Source organism: Lactuca virosa, chromosome 4, assembly GCF_052849685.1.
Source record: "Lactuca virosa cultivar CGN04683 chromosome 4, Lactuca_virosa_CGN04683_v6, whole genome shotgun sequence".
In the NCBI taxonomy this organism is placed as follows: domain Eukaryota; kingdom Viridiplantae; phylum Streptophyta; class Magnoliopsida; order Asterales; family Asteraceae; genus Lactuca; species Lactuca virosa.
Window position 1 is genome coordinate 505097019 of NC_136429.1, and position 18176 is coordinate 505115194.

An 18176-nucleotide genomic window follows, 5' to 3' on the forward strand; every position below is an offset into this window, starting at 1 on the left:
TTAATATTGCAGACAATTATATCAATTATTTCCAACAAAATTTTCTCAAATAATTATGATAAGAGGGTAGGATTCAATTGTGCTAACAAGAAGTTTGGGATTTGAACCAAATTTTTTAGACGGATGACAAACAAAACGTCATTAATTAGACGGATATTAACATATTATATATCATCTAGCAAACTGAGTTCAAAAAAATTGTTTATGTGTGGCATATTGTCAAATCTGTTTGCATTCACTTCAAACCATTTAGGAACTCGGTAATCAAGTGGCATTACAAGAACTCTTGGAATAAATAATATTGAACAATTCGGTTAATCAATAATGAACAATTGTACACTTACTACATCCTTACAATATAAAGCTCTAGGTCCCCCCCAAATCAACTAGTGCAAGACGATGATTACTAGATCTGGTTGCTGGCTCAAACCCAGATTTTCACCTGCATTTCTTTCAAACTTCGGTTGACAAATTAAACAAACAAACGAAAGTAAACGAAATCTTGCATATTTGGGTAACCCTAATTACATAATTTTTTTTTTTCCACAACTGATTCGTTGTAATCACTTTGTGATTCCATCTGACCCCAAAAGCTCGACTGAAGAGTTAAGTTTGAAGAGCTTACTGCATGACAAGAGTACTCATCAGGAAATTTTTTCAAATCATATTGTTGCATCTTAATCCGCATTTTTTCTTTTGTCCTTTCTCTAGCCCTAGCTCTTGCCTCTGCTCTTGACTGCTCTCTCGCAAGATCAACACGATGCCCGGATTGCTTTTTTTGAGTTATTTTCTTCATTTTTCCATTAACAAACCTGAATTCAGACTTGTTCTCACCTTCATCGTCATCAAGAAAAGCCAATTCACATTGTCCAGTACTAACAGTGGATGACGATGAGTGCTTTGTTTCTTCAACCAGCTCCTTAATGGCGACCTTGGATTTCGTAAACAACCAATCGAGGGTTTTGCTTGCTTTGTCGAACCCTAGCATGTTCTGAAGCTCAAAAAACTTTCGAGCAATTTCAATGGACAATCTCACCCTCCGATCTCTAGGGCCTTGAGCTGTGTAGATTTTACTATGCCCATCTTTCTTACTGTTCACTGTTTTCTTCTTACAAGGATAAACTATTGACTCTAAAAGATCATCATAATCATCACTATACTGCAACACAGATCCTTCTTGAACCTGCTGCTGACAAATCAAATCTTGCATATTTGCATTGACCTCCGGTGGTGGTGATGAGGGTGGGGGAGAGACAAATGGGTTCCTGTTGTGTTCATGGTGACTAAAATAAAAACCATCTTTTTCAAGGTCAAAGAATGAACTGAAAGTAGGAGAGACATGGCTTGAAGAAGGAATTTTTTGGGAAGGATTTGAAGAACACATTGTATTTAGAAACAAAATCTGAAAATTGATACTTTCTTAATCAAGATGTTCAAATATAATATTATAAAAGAAGATCTTGGTAAGATTGAATTTAAAGGACTTTCTCCAATCGTAAGCTTTTGCACTGTGCATCTTCCGTTTTAGGGCACAAGTCGGATCATACATGTTCCTACTAATGAAAAAAAAAGGCATAGACTACAGGTACTATCGGATAGAAACTGTACTACCTTTACATTTCAAGATAATTAATTATATATTAATAAGTTGAAAAGAATAAAAACCTAGATATGGTTTAAGTATATATACATAAGTAAGAATGCTCATTCACATGACACTGGTTTTCAGTATGTACCAATTTAGTTCGCGGGATATGATTTCAGCACTGCATAATCTTACTTGGTAAAGTGCTGTTATATAATATTATAATATATTACATTGGTCAACAATAGAAAAATATAATATTCAGTAGAATCGAACACCCAGTTCATCAGACCTTATGTGAGTCTGTGACCTATATTATATATGCAATCTATTGATATGACCACATTTGTTGAGTCATTCTTATAAGTGATAGATAGATCAGTTAAAACAGTATTTCCGGTCTTAATGGAGTCGGGGAAAAATCATTCTTGTGAAAGTGTTTCTTACATAATATACAGAATTTTAAAGGTTAATATATCAACATATAGCAACCTACTATCAGGAATGTGGGCTTTGAAGTCTATAATATATATTTTAATTTTAATCAATAGTTTTTTATTTAGTTTTAAAAAACTTAGCAATGTAAGAAATTTTATCCGATAAACCAGTAAAGTTAGGTTCCATATATGCGTTCATTAGGACATATTTTGTTACTGTTTGATTTTTTTTATATCGACGTGATGTGGATATTTGATCCACTAGTCTTTTTTATTTTAATTTTAGTTTTTTTGAAATTAAAAAAAAATTATTAAACTTTCATATATATTTTTAACAAAATTTTAAAATAAAATCATGGAGACCAAATGGCTTGATCCCATAAAAATTGCCACAATTGCTTAATACTCAAGAATGAAATAGCTTAATCATCAAGAATGAAATGGCTTGATGATCCAATTTAATTTCGGGTTTGTTCAAATCAATTGCACTAAATTTCATAATGTTTACAACATTACAGCTTATAAATCATGATTTGGCAAACTTTGCAATGGAGATTGATATCTACGATCTTGTGTACTTATGCTTCAATAATGATATATTATCTCGCGAATTTAACATGATATGCGAAGATATAAATATGTTTTCAAATTCTTTAACGAATTGTGTAACGCGTGGTAAATTTTGTATTCCTATTAGTTTTTTCTTAGTTTTTTTCAATAGCCAACCAATCATTTCATTCAAACCAAGCCTAGCAAGGCCGTCCACAAAAATTACGAATACAAGTTGAGTGATCCGGTTTTTTGGCCCATCAACCAATACTTATGTGAAATATAAACCTAGCTAGGCATGCAGTGTAGCTTTTTATTTCCTAAGAGTGATAGTTTTTTCTCTTCCTCGAAGGATACCAGAAAGCTAGCCTTATGGAAAAGAAATTCCTTTCGGGAATGATAGCTTTATGGTAGGATATCTTTTTTTGAATAAAAATTATCATATCTTGTCATTTTCATATTTCATAAGACTTTTTAGGTTTTATGGGATATGTCTAGATATGGGTCGAACCGGGAACCGGTGACGAGAGCAAATCAACAATGACCAGAAAGATAGTTTTTTCTCTGCTACGAAGGATAGCAGAAAGATAGTCTTATGGAAAAGAAATTCCCTTCGGGAATGATAGCTTTATGGTAGGATATATTTTTTTAATAAAAATTATCATAGCTTGTCATTTTCATATTTTATAAGATTTTTTTAGGTTTTATGCGATATGTTTAGATATGGGTTGAACCGGGAACCGGTGACGAGAGCAGTTCAACAACGACCAATTTTATGTCAAATTCTAGATCAGATCAAACCGGGCGGTAATTTTAAAAATACAGGTTGAACAAAGTGTGATAAAACTTGTAAACAACGATTTCAACTTGCTAGTTTATTGGACTTCGAGTTATTTTTAGGGTTCATTGCCAATCTCAAACACCCTTTTAGATCAGTAATTCCCTAGGTGATGTGGCCTTTTGGAGCATTTGTTGACTTGGAGAAGAAGAGAAGAAGGTGCTCTATTGGTGAATCTTGCAAGGAAACAACATCATCAGCATCTCACATTGCTTATATATCTTTGTAAGTGTCAAAGGCTCAAACTTTAGGACTTGAAGTGGTTAGATCTAAGTTGATGTCGCATGTTTTTCGTGTTTAAGCATGTTTGAATGGAAGGAACACATAAAGTTGGCAACTTTATGCTTTCTAAAGGTCGCTTGAGTATGATAATCTTTAGATCTAGGAGTTGGTTGAAGATTGGTTTCATGCATATGAGTTTTTGGTCACTTTTAGCTCATTTTGACCTAGAATGGATTCTAGACATGTATTGGATATGCATGTCTATAAAGTTTCCACCTTTTATCCTAGACCTGGTATTAGAAACTCTCCTAGAGTGGTTCTTGGGTTAAGGGCTTAATGGTTAAGACATGGTTGTATTTTGCCTTATTTGGACCTACGGTTGGAGATCTTGATCAATTTCGGTGTCTTAATGTATAAAGTTGGAAACTTTATCCATTTAGAATATATCACTACTACAAAAAGTCTCATATGATCCAGTTAAATCAATAAAATACCTCGTTTTTGAACCGGGTCCTATGGTTAGTGAGTCCTATGTGAAAACAGAAATAAAATATGGTTTCAAAATCGGGTCCTATCGGTCTGAAAAGAACTCGGTTTTTATAAAAAACAGGACATATAACAAGATTAAAATACAAAGAACCGGACCACCTAAGGATATTTGGCCACGGTTCTACCTCACAAAACTGGGTCATATAATTAAAATATAGCCCGTTCTGATTCAAAAAATCGGGACATATAAGATTTGTAAAATACTTGTTACGACCCAAAAGCAGTGATAACATTTCCATTAACCATTAGTTCCATACATCAGATGTATCAAAGTCAACCACAATAAAAAAATGTCAAAAACATTATAGTACAAATAATCATAAGTGTGGAATCATGAGGGGGAATGTTGTGTCATCACGTTGGACGCTTCCCTTTCGTATCGGAAGTACCTGAAACCATAAACATAAACTGTAAACATGAAGCTTAAAGAGTCCCCCAAAGTACCACATACCAAACATAAAATTCGGCCCATTCCTGGGTATATTCTAACCCAATATTCAATCTTGGGCCCAACCCCTAGGGTTTCTTTCAACCCATCATATACTCGTGGACATATCCCTGGCCTAACCGTAGAGTTTATTTCAACCCGATATACAATAATGGCCCTATTTCAACCCAATTATACAAACATGCAAAAGTCACAAAGACAGCTAACATCCTATATACACAATTCAGTGGGCCAGAATTTATGCCTGCGACCCACAAGCATAGTGAGAAAACTCACCTCAAACTGAAGATAACCGAATCACCCACGTACTAGCTGCTACAAGGACTCCTCACATTGAACACATCCAAAACCTACTATAATTAATAATTAGGGTAATAACCCATAATCAAGGTCCAAATCATATCTCTCTTAATTAGGGTAAAAGACCATTCTACCCTTTCCTAACTAGACCAAACTAAGCATGGTCCAAAGCCCAAAAATGGCCCAAGGCCCAAAACTGACACAAAATGCACTTTGGGGAGTACGCTATGCGTACTCTCCCATTACGCTCTGCGTAATAGGTGATCACAGAAATTGTTATGGGGCATAACTCGTTATGCCATGTGTACTCAGAGGTTACGCCCTATGTAAACCTCTGTTGTCCAAAACCACTTCCGAGCTCTTAATGGTTAAAGACTAAACGTCTAAATCACATATCTTAATCTTGGGAAGGTCTTAAATGATAAAGTTGACAACTTTAAGCTTTTGCATGGCTTAATGGATGCCAACATCGAACCCTAAGTCCATAACATCCTTTAATAACCTAAAACTCTTGTATGAGTGATAAATAACAAGAAATACTTCATGTTTATGACATAAGATCCTTAAAAACTGTAACATCCAGACTCCCAGGCATATTATTTATATATTTATTTTTGGGGTTTTTTGAGTAACTCGGCGAGTTGGTGCTTCAACTCGTCGAGTAGAGTCGTGATTGGCCACGGGGGTTAAGTGACCAACTCGACGAGTCAGAGAGTCGACTCGCGGAGTTGGCGCTGTGAGATGAAACCCTAAATCTCTGTGGTTGGGACCTATTTAAAGGACCTTATGTCCTTCTTTCCGCCTCACCAGCCACCCAACTCCCCTGTGTGAAACCCTAATCGGCCAATGGAGCTAAGAGAGAGGGAGAGAGCTTATTGTGAGAGTTTTTGTTGAGCCATTGGAAGAAAAGAAGAGATATTCAAGCAAGGAACGAGGAAAGGCTGTGGGATCCAGTGTACTTTCGTCCAAAGCTTCAAGTGGAAGGTAAAAAGCCTGCACATTTCTCATCTATTTGGTTAGATCTCATGATTATGGAAGTTTAGGGTTTCTACCACCTTTTATTGGGACTTTGAGTATACTGAGTTATCAGGAGATCTAGACCTCAGATCTGGACCTTGTGAGGTCCCTAGAGTCCAAAGTGTTGGGTTTTGAGCATTCTAACACTCCTATGGTGCACATGCAACCCTATAAACCTTGGATCTATGTTTTCTCTATTATACATGCAAATATTAACTATTCCAAGGTTTCATCCTAACTAGCATATTATGAAGCACCTATACTACAAAGTTCTAGTTAGATGACATACCTTTTGATGTAGCTTGATGTCTTCAAGCTTTAAGAGCTTAGCCCCAATAGTGTGAAAGCCTCAAATGGAATCACAAATCACCAAAACACCTTGGAAGAACTTGAGAGAATATGTATGCACACTAAAATCGGCCCACTCTTATTTTCACATACTTGTGTCAATTTTGTGAGCCAAGGACCCCTTTATATATTAAGGAGGATTAGGGTTACATCCATGTAAACCCTAATACCCATGACCTTTCATTTACATAGGATCCATGGGTTAAAAGCTCCATGGACCATCCATGAAAGCTTAGCCCAACCTAAATGAACTTGGCCCATTCCATATATATAAGAGTCCATATTTAATTAGTTCTTTTTGATCACTTAATTAATTCTTGATCAATACTAATTAAATAATATGATTCCATATTAATATATTAGAACTTATAATATATTAATATAAATCATAAATATACTATTCTCAAAAGACTATCCATCTAAATTGTGGCGGTGAAGTGCAACCCAAATGGACCATGCCGGGTCGGGTCAAGTACATACCAAATATAGTTATGGACTTAAACATTAATCCAACAGTCTCCCACTTGGATAAGTGTAAAACTATTATTGAGTATGACTTCAAAACCTAACTGGCAATCGTAGCTCTTAAAGCCGCTGTTGAACTCTGACCTTGTCAATGACTTGTCCATTAGATAAGGGATCATATATTCCTCCATTCTAGATATCATATGGACTGAGACATGGATTATAATCATTCTCTCTGTCCATTTGTTGTTTCCCGATTTTCGATTTATGATGACTGACTGATTGAACAAATCAAATCAGTCCTGGCTTGGCCAAGCACTCACATGTGTCATCGCTAAATCATCGAGGGGCCTATAGATATCGCTTTTATCCCGAAGGTAAAAGGAATGGATAAACTTCGACTCATATGGCTTGTTCTACTACTTGTTGAATCATACACAAAGGCACGTTTTATAACATCGAGTTACCAAATGCGTTTTCGTGCAATCAATGTATAACCAACTAATAGTAACAACTCATATCTCTAGGTTTGAAGAATATAAGATATTATCGTCTCATGATCACTCGTTATAAAATCCGTGAAGTGATTCAAATGAGCGCGGGTTGAATCCAATACTCAGAACTTATGAGCACTCATGAGTGTTGTAGCACAACTTTGTCCACCAACTTGGACCTCTACAAACCAACCCATGACAGTCTTGATTCATATCTACTTCTAACATATGACCGACTGTGGATGGTTTGAATAACTTAATCATTCAGGAAGAGCGACTTAGTTATTCTGGAAGTCAAAACATGCAAAGTGAAACACAAGAATAAATGAATCAAATATGGTATCAAACCCTATGAATATAAATAAACACTTTTATTTATCACCATACTGATTACTCATTATTCATTGTTTCGGTTTTATCAACTTTATACTTGAATTAAAAACACTAGTTGTCCTATGCTCCAAGCATGTACACTATGTTTTTCTTAAACAATAGCTTTGCCATACACCAAGTATGCACTCTATGTTTTTCTATGATCCTTACTTTGTGAAATAAACCAATTGAACATAATTTCAATGATTCTAATTTCACTCTCCCAAATCCTTATCGAAAAATGTGAGAATTTCAAATTCCTATCATTTATCGAAATCTGTTTAGATTTTAAACTTATATGCACTGACCCTCCTGTAATGAATATGTACAAAGTCACAAAGACTTGTCAACAGTCATTATAAGGTATTCCCATGGAGATCAACTCCATGGAAACTAAGTCTCATATTCAAAGTACACTGCTTTGGACATGCTTCTTGCATTAAGTTTTCTAATCTTACACAGATAACTTCCACCTATTGAGACAACTCCATATTCTCATTTTGACTATCACTTCTGAATAAGAGATGCCTCTTTTCAGAATATGTCAATATGGTCCTTCCAAAATTAGCACTATACTTCTAACTGTCCCTGAGCAACCAATCTTTGGTAAACCTCAAATTGTCCTCGACAATTGCTTAATCATTTTAGTCATATCCAATTCTAGACATTTTCCCTTCTTAATGCCTCTGGGCATTTGAAAAAATTTAGAAATGACAAATATTATAGCACATGCAATCAATCCTGTACCCAAAGCAAATGGTACACGATTCATGATGTCTCACATAAAGACATGATTCTAGACCAGTCTTTTGCTACAATATTTTTATTTGCCATGTTTACAAAATTTGACTATGAAGAGGGATGCCGTAATCATAATCAAATTTTGAGAACGCAATATATAGAATTTCCTTAAGTTGAACCAATCTAACATGAAATTCATATATATATTCTTGACTAAAGATGATTAACGTCTCAATCTAAGCCTTTAGAACTGAAATGAAGTATATCCTCTCCCTTAATTATAGCAAAACAACTTTTTCAATCCCTGCAGCCTCACGAATTGAAACTTTTGTTTTCTATAATTAACATTGCTAACTTGCAACACTAACAATAATTATCATGCTCCCACTAACATGATGATTATTATCATAACACTTATGCTCCCACTAGCTTTGACATGTACTCAGAAATCAGCTGGACTTCTAGAAATCAATACTTTATTGACTTTCTTACCAAAGTTCAGATTTCTGATACGAGATGCTTTGATAAAACTTTATCAAAATCATACACCTTTCCTTAGATAGCATGCATGTGTGTCTAAACAATTTCAGAACTATGAAAAGGGATGCCGTAATCATAGTCTCAATTGTTTAGACCTTTTGCCATCTGCTTCAAATCTACTTGGTGGAAGTGTTTCCTCACCATCATTTTCATGAATCCGAGAGAAACCTTATCACCCTTAGATTTTATGGTGTATGTGTTCTTATCCATGTGAATCGTCAAAACCATAGTCACAAGACAAGGATAATGATAAATCCAAACTCATATGGACTGAACTTATGCAATCTTAACTTCTTGCCACCTGGCAGTACAGGGCCTGCCATTGCTTCCAAGTTGTTATGCAACCAATTGAGAACTTTCAGAACTCCTATGCAAAGCCAACTTTAACTGGAATGGGCACAGAATATGTCAACACGATAGGTTATAAACCTCAAGTCGTGTGCTAGTGAAGAACCTCAGGTTTTATTCTTGATTAGTTCTTGAAATTCTTTTTAGGATCTTTAAGACTCCCACTGTCCTCTTGACATATAAGACTCTCTTGTCAAATATTCAAGGAATAGTGCGGATTCTTTATCAAGACAAACACTTCACACAATTGGCCTAAGTTGGTCTTTGTTTTATCCAAAAAATCACAACTTACCAATTTCAAATGTACAAGAGTAGAAAACTTTTACTCTTACATTTGACAAGTGTTATAAACCTTCTTTAAGATGTGTCACTCAAATTACAATCTTGGAGTATGTCTCTAAGATTTCTTTTGGAACGAAGTATGACTCATCTTCTTGATTTGACCACTTCAACAATTCATGACTTTTCTTCTTAGCTATCAGAATGCACTTAGAGGATGAATTGTGATATGGTCTCATAATCTTTAAGATGACCATTAAACATGATACTAAAGTACTCTCCCATCTTTTTTAGATTTGAGAAACTTTTATCCTTCTGCCTAATTTGATTATTCTTATTCGTTCTGCTATACATTGGAACTTTTCCAATGTCTCAGACTTATACTTAAGCTTGTAAGTATAACCATATTTACTAAAATTTAGTAAATCATGACGAGTAGTCTTATCGATCTTTTGTGGTGGACTCTGATCAGTGCACAAGGATGTGTACTTGATCCCTTAGTCCTTCACTTGACTCACATATACATGTGAACTGAACAAGGAACTAGTCTTAAATTTTTCCAAAAATGAAACTTCTCATTCATCATACTATACAACTTGCATGATTCCAAGTTTCGGTCCAATTGAAACTTGGGTGATGAGAATCTTTCCTTACTTGGTAAATTTAGACACTACCACAAATGAAAGAATCAAATCTGTTTTCCAATATTGCTGTCAGTGGAATCATATAAGCAGTAATTTTCCACAAATGCCATTGTAATGATACTTCAAATAAATAAAATTAAACAATTTTCTTTTATTTTAAAACTTTGCAGAAAAACTTATCCTTACAATCCACATGGAAAATTGTTGTTATCTATTCCTTAGCAATATATCATAACTTCTTAAGCAACTGCTCAAAATTCTGATGCGATCGAAATCCACCTTCGCGATCAGAATCAGCATATACTTCCTTTAATATTTCTCTCTATTCTTTGATTCTTAAAACATCAACATGTGACCCAGTCACATCATGTAATGAGGATCTCAGAATAGAACTTAACAGAGTTAGATAATGGGCTCTACCTGATGTAGAGTCAAACTTATTGACTTTAACATCCTTAGGTAAATTTGGCAGCTTTGCAATCAACGCCCCTTCCTTTGGCAAAATAAACATATGGACCCTTTGGTAATGTGACTATCTCAGACTTAGCCTTTCTCTTTACCATTTGGTCAACCGGGTTGACTATGGCCAATCCCTTTCCATTGGGAAGAGAATGCTTTTTCTGCATTTCCAGTGTCACCATTGTCACTGTCCATAAAGTTTTTGGGAAGTTAATCTTCTAATCAAATTTGCTTTACTATCGTTCCAAATCATTGCTGATTCAGCAGCACCAAGCAAATAGATATGATCATTAAGGTTCATGTCATAGTCTGTTTCATAGTAGTCCCAAAGGAACTCACTATGTGACTTAGAAAGTGATTGAACATCCAACTTTCTCAAGACTTTGACACCCAACTCTCCCGGCTTGTCAATATGTGACTTCATCTCTAAGATGTGATCACACATAGACCTTGCTTGCCATTAGGGCTTGAGTGACCTTGAACTTGTGGGTTAGGGAGAATAATTGGAGGAGGTAGAGGAAGAGAAGTATGACTTCCATGAGCCAAACTCGGGAAGTCATATTCATTAGGAAAGCTTGGTTTGGGAAGATCATTGTTGTCTAAACCAGACATCAACAATGGGAGAAATTCACGTAAAGTTGATTTAAGTCCTTAATATAACACCCAATATGATATATTAAGGCTAGGACCCAACAAACTATTTTATAACTTGGAAGAGGGATGCCGTAATCCAAGCTATAAAATATTTGAAGGTAGGTGAATGACGATTCACCAATTTCCACCAAGATAAACGAAATGTATTATTAGGTTTTAATTGGTTTTGAAACCCCTAGATTCTTTTGAGATTCATTGAACTTTTCAATGGCATGTTCAATCTCGAGTGTGCCCTTCAGGTTTTGTGACTGGGATGCCGAGGATCACAAAACAAGGTGTGAAGTAACCATGCAAATTTACTTGGTACCCTTAATATTTACCCCTCAATCGATGTGCCGGTTAACCACACACGCTCCAACGAAACTATGATAAACATTAAGTTACCCTTTGCCTACCTTGTTAAGTCCAGGTTAATGTGCCGGTTAACCACACACGCTCCACTAACAGCTTAAACAAAGTGCAAAGTGTAATTTCATGGATTAGCACCTTATTCACATTTTCCTAAGTAACTAAGATTGGGAATTTATAAGTGTTTAGTTATTTAGTATTTATCATTATACTTATAATGAAGGGAGAATTATAGTCCTTGTCCTACCTGTTCGGCTAACGACCCTCCACCGGTCAAGGAAGCGGTGAGTGAGAGTGGACACCCATTAAACTGCCATTTTATAGGCAGTAACCTTATACCTCCCTTATAGACCGGCTTCGTGAATGAGGCCTACTAATGGTAAGACGACTTGCTCTTATACATATAATATATTAAACTTTTAATATTATAATAGTATAAGGGTGTATTTTAGACATTTAAAATACTTGGTGGTTTAATCTATTAATTAAACTAGACTTTTAATTTAATTAAACTCAAACCATATATTTATGGATTAATAATACTCTTTTAATTAAACGCTTTAATTAACTATTAATAAAGTCCATAAGAGTTAATTTGAATTATTCAATAAAACATCATAATTCCAATTATTAAATTCAAAATTAAAACAATTTAATTAATTGTTTAAGTTATGAACCCAACAGTTTTAGAATTCAATTCTTTTTTTTTCATAAAAAGCTTTTCCAAATTCCAAAACTTGAGGGCAAGTTTTGTAACTCTTGAAAACCTTTGGATACCATAACTTATGGAGTTAAATACTTGTTTTATGATGAAACTTTTCATGTTCCATAACTTAAGAACAAGTTATGGAATTCTTTAAAACATTAACTCCAAATTTTGTAACTCCATAAAAACTTTAAATCAATTTTTTTTTAAAAAAAAACTTTTATATCCATAACTTATGGAGGTTTTAAAACACTTAAGATCACAACTTTAAAAAAAACTTTTGAGCTCCAAAATTTTATGACAAAATATGTAACTCCTTAAAACATTTAGATCAAACTTTTAAAACTAATAAAATAATCATATCATTTTATCTTTTACTAAATTTGACCTAATTCAACTCATATAACAAATGATTCAAATTTTACAAATAATTCGTTTTTCACAAAACAAGTAATTATCTTAAAATTTGACAAACGTCATGTTTTTTTTTTCCTTTTTTCTCAACTTGAAAATAAAACATTTGCATCAATATAGCAGAAAACAACCCATGGCTCTCATACCACTGTTGGGTTTTGAGCATTCTAACACTCCTATGGTGTACATGCAACCCTATAAACCTTGGATCTATGTTTTCTCTATTATACATGCAAATATTAACTATTCCAAGGTTTCATCCTAACTAGCATATTATGAAGCACCTATACTACAAAGTTCTAGTTAGATGACATACCTTTTGATGTAGCTTGATGTCTTCAAGCTTTAAGAGCTTAGCCCCAATAGTGTGGAAGCCTCAAATGGAATCACAAATCACCAAAACACCTTGGAAGAACTTGAGAGAATATGTATGCACACTAAAATCGGCCCACTCTTATTTTCACACACTTGTGTGAATTTTGTGAGCCAAGGACCCCTTTATATATTATGGAGGATTAAGGTTACATCCATGTAAACCCTAATACCCATGACCTTTCATTTACATAGGATCCATGGGTTAAAAGCTCCATGGACCATCCATGAAAGCTTAGCCCAACCTAAATGAACTTGGCCCATTCCATATATATAAGAGTCCATATTTAATTAGTTCTTTTTGATCACTTAATTAATTCTAAATTAATTATTGATCAATACTAATTAAATAATATGATTCCATATTAATATATTAGAACTTATAATATATTAATATAAATCATAAATATACTATTCTCAAAAGACTATCCATATAAATTGTGCTGGTGAAGTGCAACCCAAATGGACCATGCCGGGTCGGGTCAAGTACATACCAAATATAGTTATGGACTTAGACATTAATCCAACACAAAGGTCCCAACTTTATTCAACCATATGAGGGTTATTGTACTTAACACCTTGTGAGAGCATGTGTTGGCATTTTGGAGCAAAAATGCCATGCATGAGCATAGAGATCGAATCTTTACGTGACGATCGAGTCTTAGGATGCTAGATCTAGAGTTTGGAGTTGTAGATCTGCTTTAACACTTTTGAATGAGAAGTCATATTGAAGGGAATCGTCGAGTCCATAAACCGACTCGACAAGTCGGTTAGGGTTTGTCCCGATGAGCATAATCATGCGATAACTCGGCGAATTCGGGGATCAACTCGACGAGCTGCACTGGACTTTCATGAGACTTCTGAGGAAACGAGGGGTCTCGTTGAGTTGCATAACTGCACTCGACGAGTTGGGTCAATTTTGACTGGTGACTCGAGTTTGACTTCTGTTGACCTTAGGGTTTGGTCAAACATGAGGAATGGAAACCATGGAGGTATAAAATGGTCTTTTACTCACTCCAAGAGTTAGAGAGAGAGAGAGAGAGAGAGAGAGAATAACCTTTGGTTTATTTAGAGTCGTGAATAGAGTATTAATTAGAGATATTTATCGTATGTGTTAGGCGGAGGCTAGACCGGTGATTCGAGTTCGAGGTTGTCCGAGTTCTTACAAGGTGAGTCTTCTCACTATACTTACCATGAGTAGTATTTTTGTGTGATCGAGGTGTCTTATGTGCTTATATTGAGAATTGTGATATCGTGCATTATGTCTATGTGATTTATGCTGTGTATTATTCTGAGCTTGTTGAGGTAGGACCGGAGTGTCCACCCGAGTTGTGGGACCGGAGGGTCCCACTGAGACACATTGACCGGAGGGTCTTATCTGAGTATAGCCATGAGAGGCTAACAAGATATGTGTGGTATTTTAAGGAACTCACTAAGCTTCGTGCTTACCGTGTTATGGGATATGTGTTACATGTTCTTCTCAGGATCGCAGAAGGCGCCGGCTTGATTGTACACACTAGAGAAAGAGTTATGTTTTGAGGATCCTGGTTTATTAATCAAACGATTATGGAGTTGCGTTTTGTAAATTAAATAAATGGGATTTTGAGAAATGTGTTATGAGAATTATCTGATTTAAAATGAAAATTTTGTTTGAAAATTTATAGTGTTACTAGTTGGTATCAGAGCCTTGGTTTGAGGGATTCGGATGCACCTCCGGGTATGTCTGGACTCAAACTGAGGATTTGAGAAAAAATTTCAAAAGAAATGATTTTTCTAAAATGAGCAAGAGTTTCTAAGAGAAAAACGAGAATGGAGCAGTGTGTACAATCAGCCAGAGCCCGAACGGTGATTTCCTAAAATACCCTTACTTATTTGTGTTATAAGTTATTATTGAGATATTAGTGATGCATGCTAGAAGATAGGCTAGGTATTTCATATTTTAGGGCTAGATTTGCTTGATTTGTGATGCCTTAGCCTAGGAATTGTTGCTATCTGGTGATGTGCTTTGAGTATGTGAGGAGTAAGAGTATCCAGCATGAATCTTTTAGAGAGAACTTTGAGTAGAGGAGTAATCTTGGAGAGATACCTAGATGAGCACCTGAGGAGTCTACTGAGGGAGTAGTGAGATACCCGCGAGAGGTAGGGTTGCTTGAGTTTAGTGATACCTTTTGAGTGTGAGTAGATCAAGTGGAGTTGTAGCCTAGAGTGGTTTTACATGCTGGTGGAGATTATTCAATGCCCGAGTGCTGCTTGCTTTGTGCTTCGTGGAGCTCTTGATGATGGGAGTCAGCTACCGAGTGAATATGATGATATTCAGGAGGTAGATGGTTGGCATCATGAGGGGTTCTTTAGAAGATGATGGCAACGAAGTGTGAGAACCTACGAAGAGCCTGGGGAGTGACTTTGGTCAGAAGAGTACGCTGATAGAGGAGACTATTCGCTGGATAGCGGCCAGGTATATCAGGATTGGTGATCGAGGAGGTTGAGCAGTTACTTAGAAAATCTGGGACGATCCGTGTGGAAAGTATGGGTTGATGTGGCAGGTAGTATGGGCCCGTACTACTGAAAGCTGAGAACCCGTACTCGAAACAGGGAGAATTCCAGAGGTTCTAAGTAGCAGATTGAGAGGTGATAACATGGTTCAGTACCATGATTCGTAGCAGATTGAGAGGTGATAACATGGTTCGAGTACCATGATTCCTAGCAGATTAAGAGGTGATAACATGGTTCGAGAACCATGACTCGTGGCGGTTAGTGCTTCAGAGTTTACCAGTTATCCCGTTGTGATTGATTAGACTAAGAACAAATATGATAGAGTGTGGAGCCAGAGGGCCATGTCGAACGAGTTTCAATGGAGCATACCTTGAGAAGGAAATCGAGTTAGTTTCCGAGAGATTTTATTAGTGAGATTCTAGTTGGAGTCGTAAGACTCAGGGATGAGTAGAGATGATGCTTATTGGAGGATCGCGGTCTGAGTGAGAAATCGACCAATAGATGAGACGTAACCTTCTGTGATAAGAGTTGCGCTATCCCCGTTTCCTGGGAGAAGTAAATAAGATAACGAGCTTCCAGTTTCTGAGTTGGAGGTAAACCTAGTGGGGTAGCATAGTGTTGCAACCTTATCACCAGAGTACTTGGGAAGTATGTGTGCTGCGAGGTATTTCTTATACAATAAGAGAGTCATTAGTGGGACTAATATGAAAGAGAACAAGGAGGTGCCTTAATGAGGGAGGCATACTTTTAGCAGCAGTTCCAGGTGATTAAGAGGAGTATTTCAGGGCGGTGGCCCTCGTTGTCTACGTTGTGTATCGAATGTGAGAGTGAGGTCTCTTGATTTTATGATGATTCCTGCGATGGGAGGCTGGCCAAGGAATCAGAGACGAGGTGCGTGATAGTGCATTATTTCCAGATCGAGAGTCAGGACTAATTCGAAACAGTTGGGGTATCCGATGGTGTGTTGGTCTGAGGCTTCGAGATGACTAGAGGCAGTCACATCGGGAGGATTTTGAGATTTTTTTTCTGAGTTACGGGATATTTGGAGTTGCTTGGGTTCCATCGGGAAGATCATTGAGTGATTACGTGGTATTTTCCAAGAGTCAAGTGTGATGTACATGGTGAAACAGTCTGTGGAGTGGACTATTGCCAATTGGTGATGGTTCGAACCCTGAGTGGGGGAGAACTGAGTATTTTATTAAGAGGATCAGAGATTTGTTCCGGTGCGGTTAGAGAATTGATTATGGAGATCTGCGGTACGGAAATATAAAATTTGGGTCGTTGGTGGATGAGACAAGGTGCGGTGTGAGATAATGCAACCACACTATATAGCCGTTGGCTAGGGACTTTATTGTGGTTAGGAGCTCTTCAAGTTGTAGTGGTTGAGATTCGAAGCGGTCGGCTAGTTGAGGTCCGAATTCGACTGCTGAGAATTTCTAGTTCAATGTATGGGTTATTATATGCACTCCAGGAACGGCAACAGTTGTCTGGCAATCAACTTCAGAGTCGGTATGAGTATTCTCGCATGGGTTTTTGAGCCGTAGATGATGGTGTTTCGGATTGTCGTCAACATGTTCTTGACATTTACGATTCCTTCGTGTTTAAAGTTGTGAGTTGGAGTGTTTCGAGGATTGTGAGTTGTACGAGTGGAAGATCAGTGGTCAAGGTAATACATTATGATATTACCGAGAAGGTGTGTTGCGGTATCCGAGTGTAATGCTGTGAGTGGAAGATCCGTGGAGGAGACAAGACATCGTGAGGTTCTGTGATCGTGTACCAGGGTATATGAGTATGACGCCCTAAACTTTTGGGAATATTTGAGACTCGGGCTATGAGATGGCAAGTGGAGTACCAATTGGCTATTGTTCCAGTGGGAACCCTTCAACTAATTGTCATCGGACGGGGCTATCCAAATGTGAATTGTAGCAGGAGAAAGTGTCTTGTTGCAGAAATGGTCGTCAGGAGTAGAAATGCGAAATCTGGGTGGGTGCGTGTACCTATTTATGGTTGTACCACGGAGGATGAGCTAGTGGACTCAGTATGGTGATGACTTGAGGATGAGAATGTGGGGTGATAAGAGAGTGAACAGAACCGAGTGGGAGTAGCCAATTGGGATTATCAGGGGAAAACCATGGAGTAAGCCGATGGTGAGTCAGTGAGTGAGAGACTGTTGTAAGACTACGGGGATTCGTAGCATCCATGAGTCAGTGGGGGAGCATATCATGTGGCTACAGAGAGTCATAGCATACGTGAGTCAGAGAAAGGGTATCGTGTGACTGCGGAGAGGCGTAACATACGTGAGTCAGAGAAGGGGTATATTGTGACTGCGGAGAGCCATAACATATGTGAGTTAGGGAGAGAGTATCGAGTGACTGCGGAGATCCGTTGCATTCTCTAAGCAATGAGAGAGTTCCATAGGACTATGGGGAGCCGTAGCACTTGTTAGTCACTGAGAGAGAGTGTTGTATAACTGCGGGGATCCGCAACCCTACAAGTAAGAGTGAGACGTATACCGAATCGTAGGCTTGGGTATCCTTACCAGAGAAGTCTGTGA

At 36.9% G+C, this 18176-nt stretch overlaps 1 protein-coding gene across 1 annotated transcript; it reads right to left on the bottom strand.

Annotated features, from left to right (window-relative positions):
• Positions 1-376: 376 nt before the first annotated feature.
• Positions 377-1503, bottom strand: LOC145169456 (transcription factor TCP18-like). Its single transcript, XM_079088007.1, has one exon. It carries the CDS (start codon positions 1382-1384, stop codon positions 521-523), a length of 864 nt encoding a protein of 287 aa, XP_078944133.1. The 5' UTR covers positions 1385-1503; the 3' UTR covers positions 377-520.
• Between the last annotated feature and the right edge of the window lie 16673 nt (positions 1504-18176).

What these genes read in the sequence shown, in the direction of transcription:
- LOC145169456 (XM_079088007.1), bottom strand. Translation starts at nt 1,384, where the DNA reads ATGTGTTCTTCAAATCCTTCCCAAAAAATTCCTTCTTCAAGCCATGTC.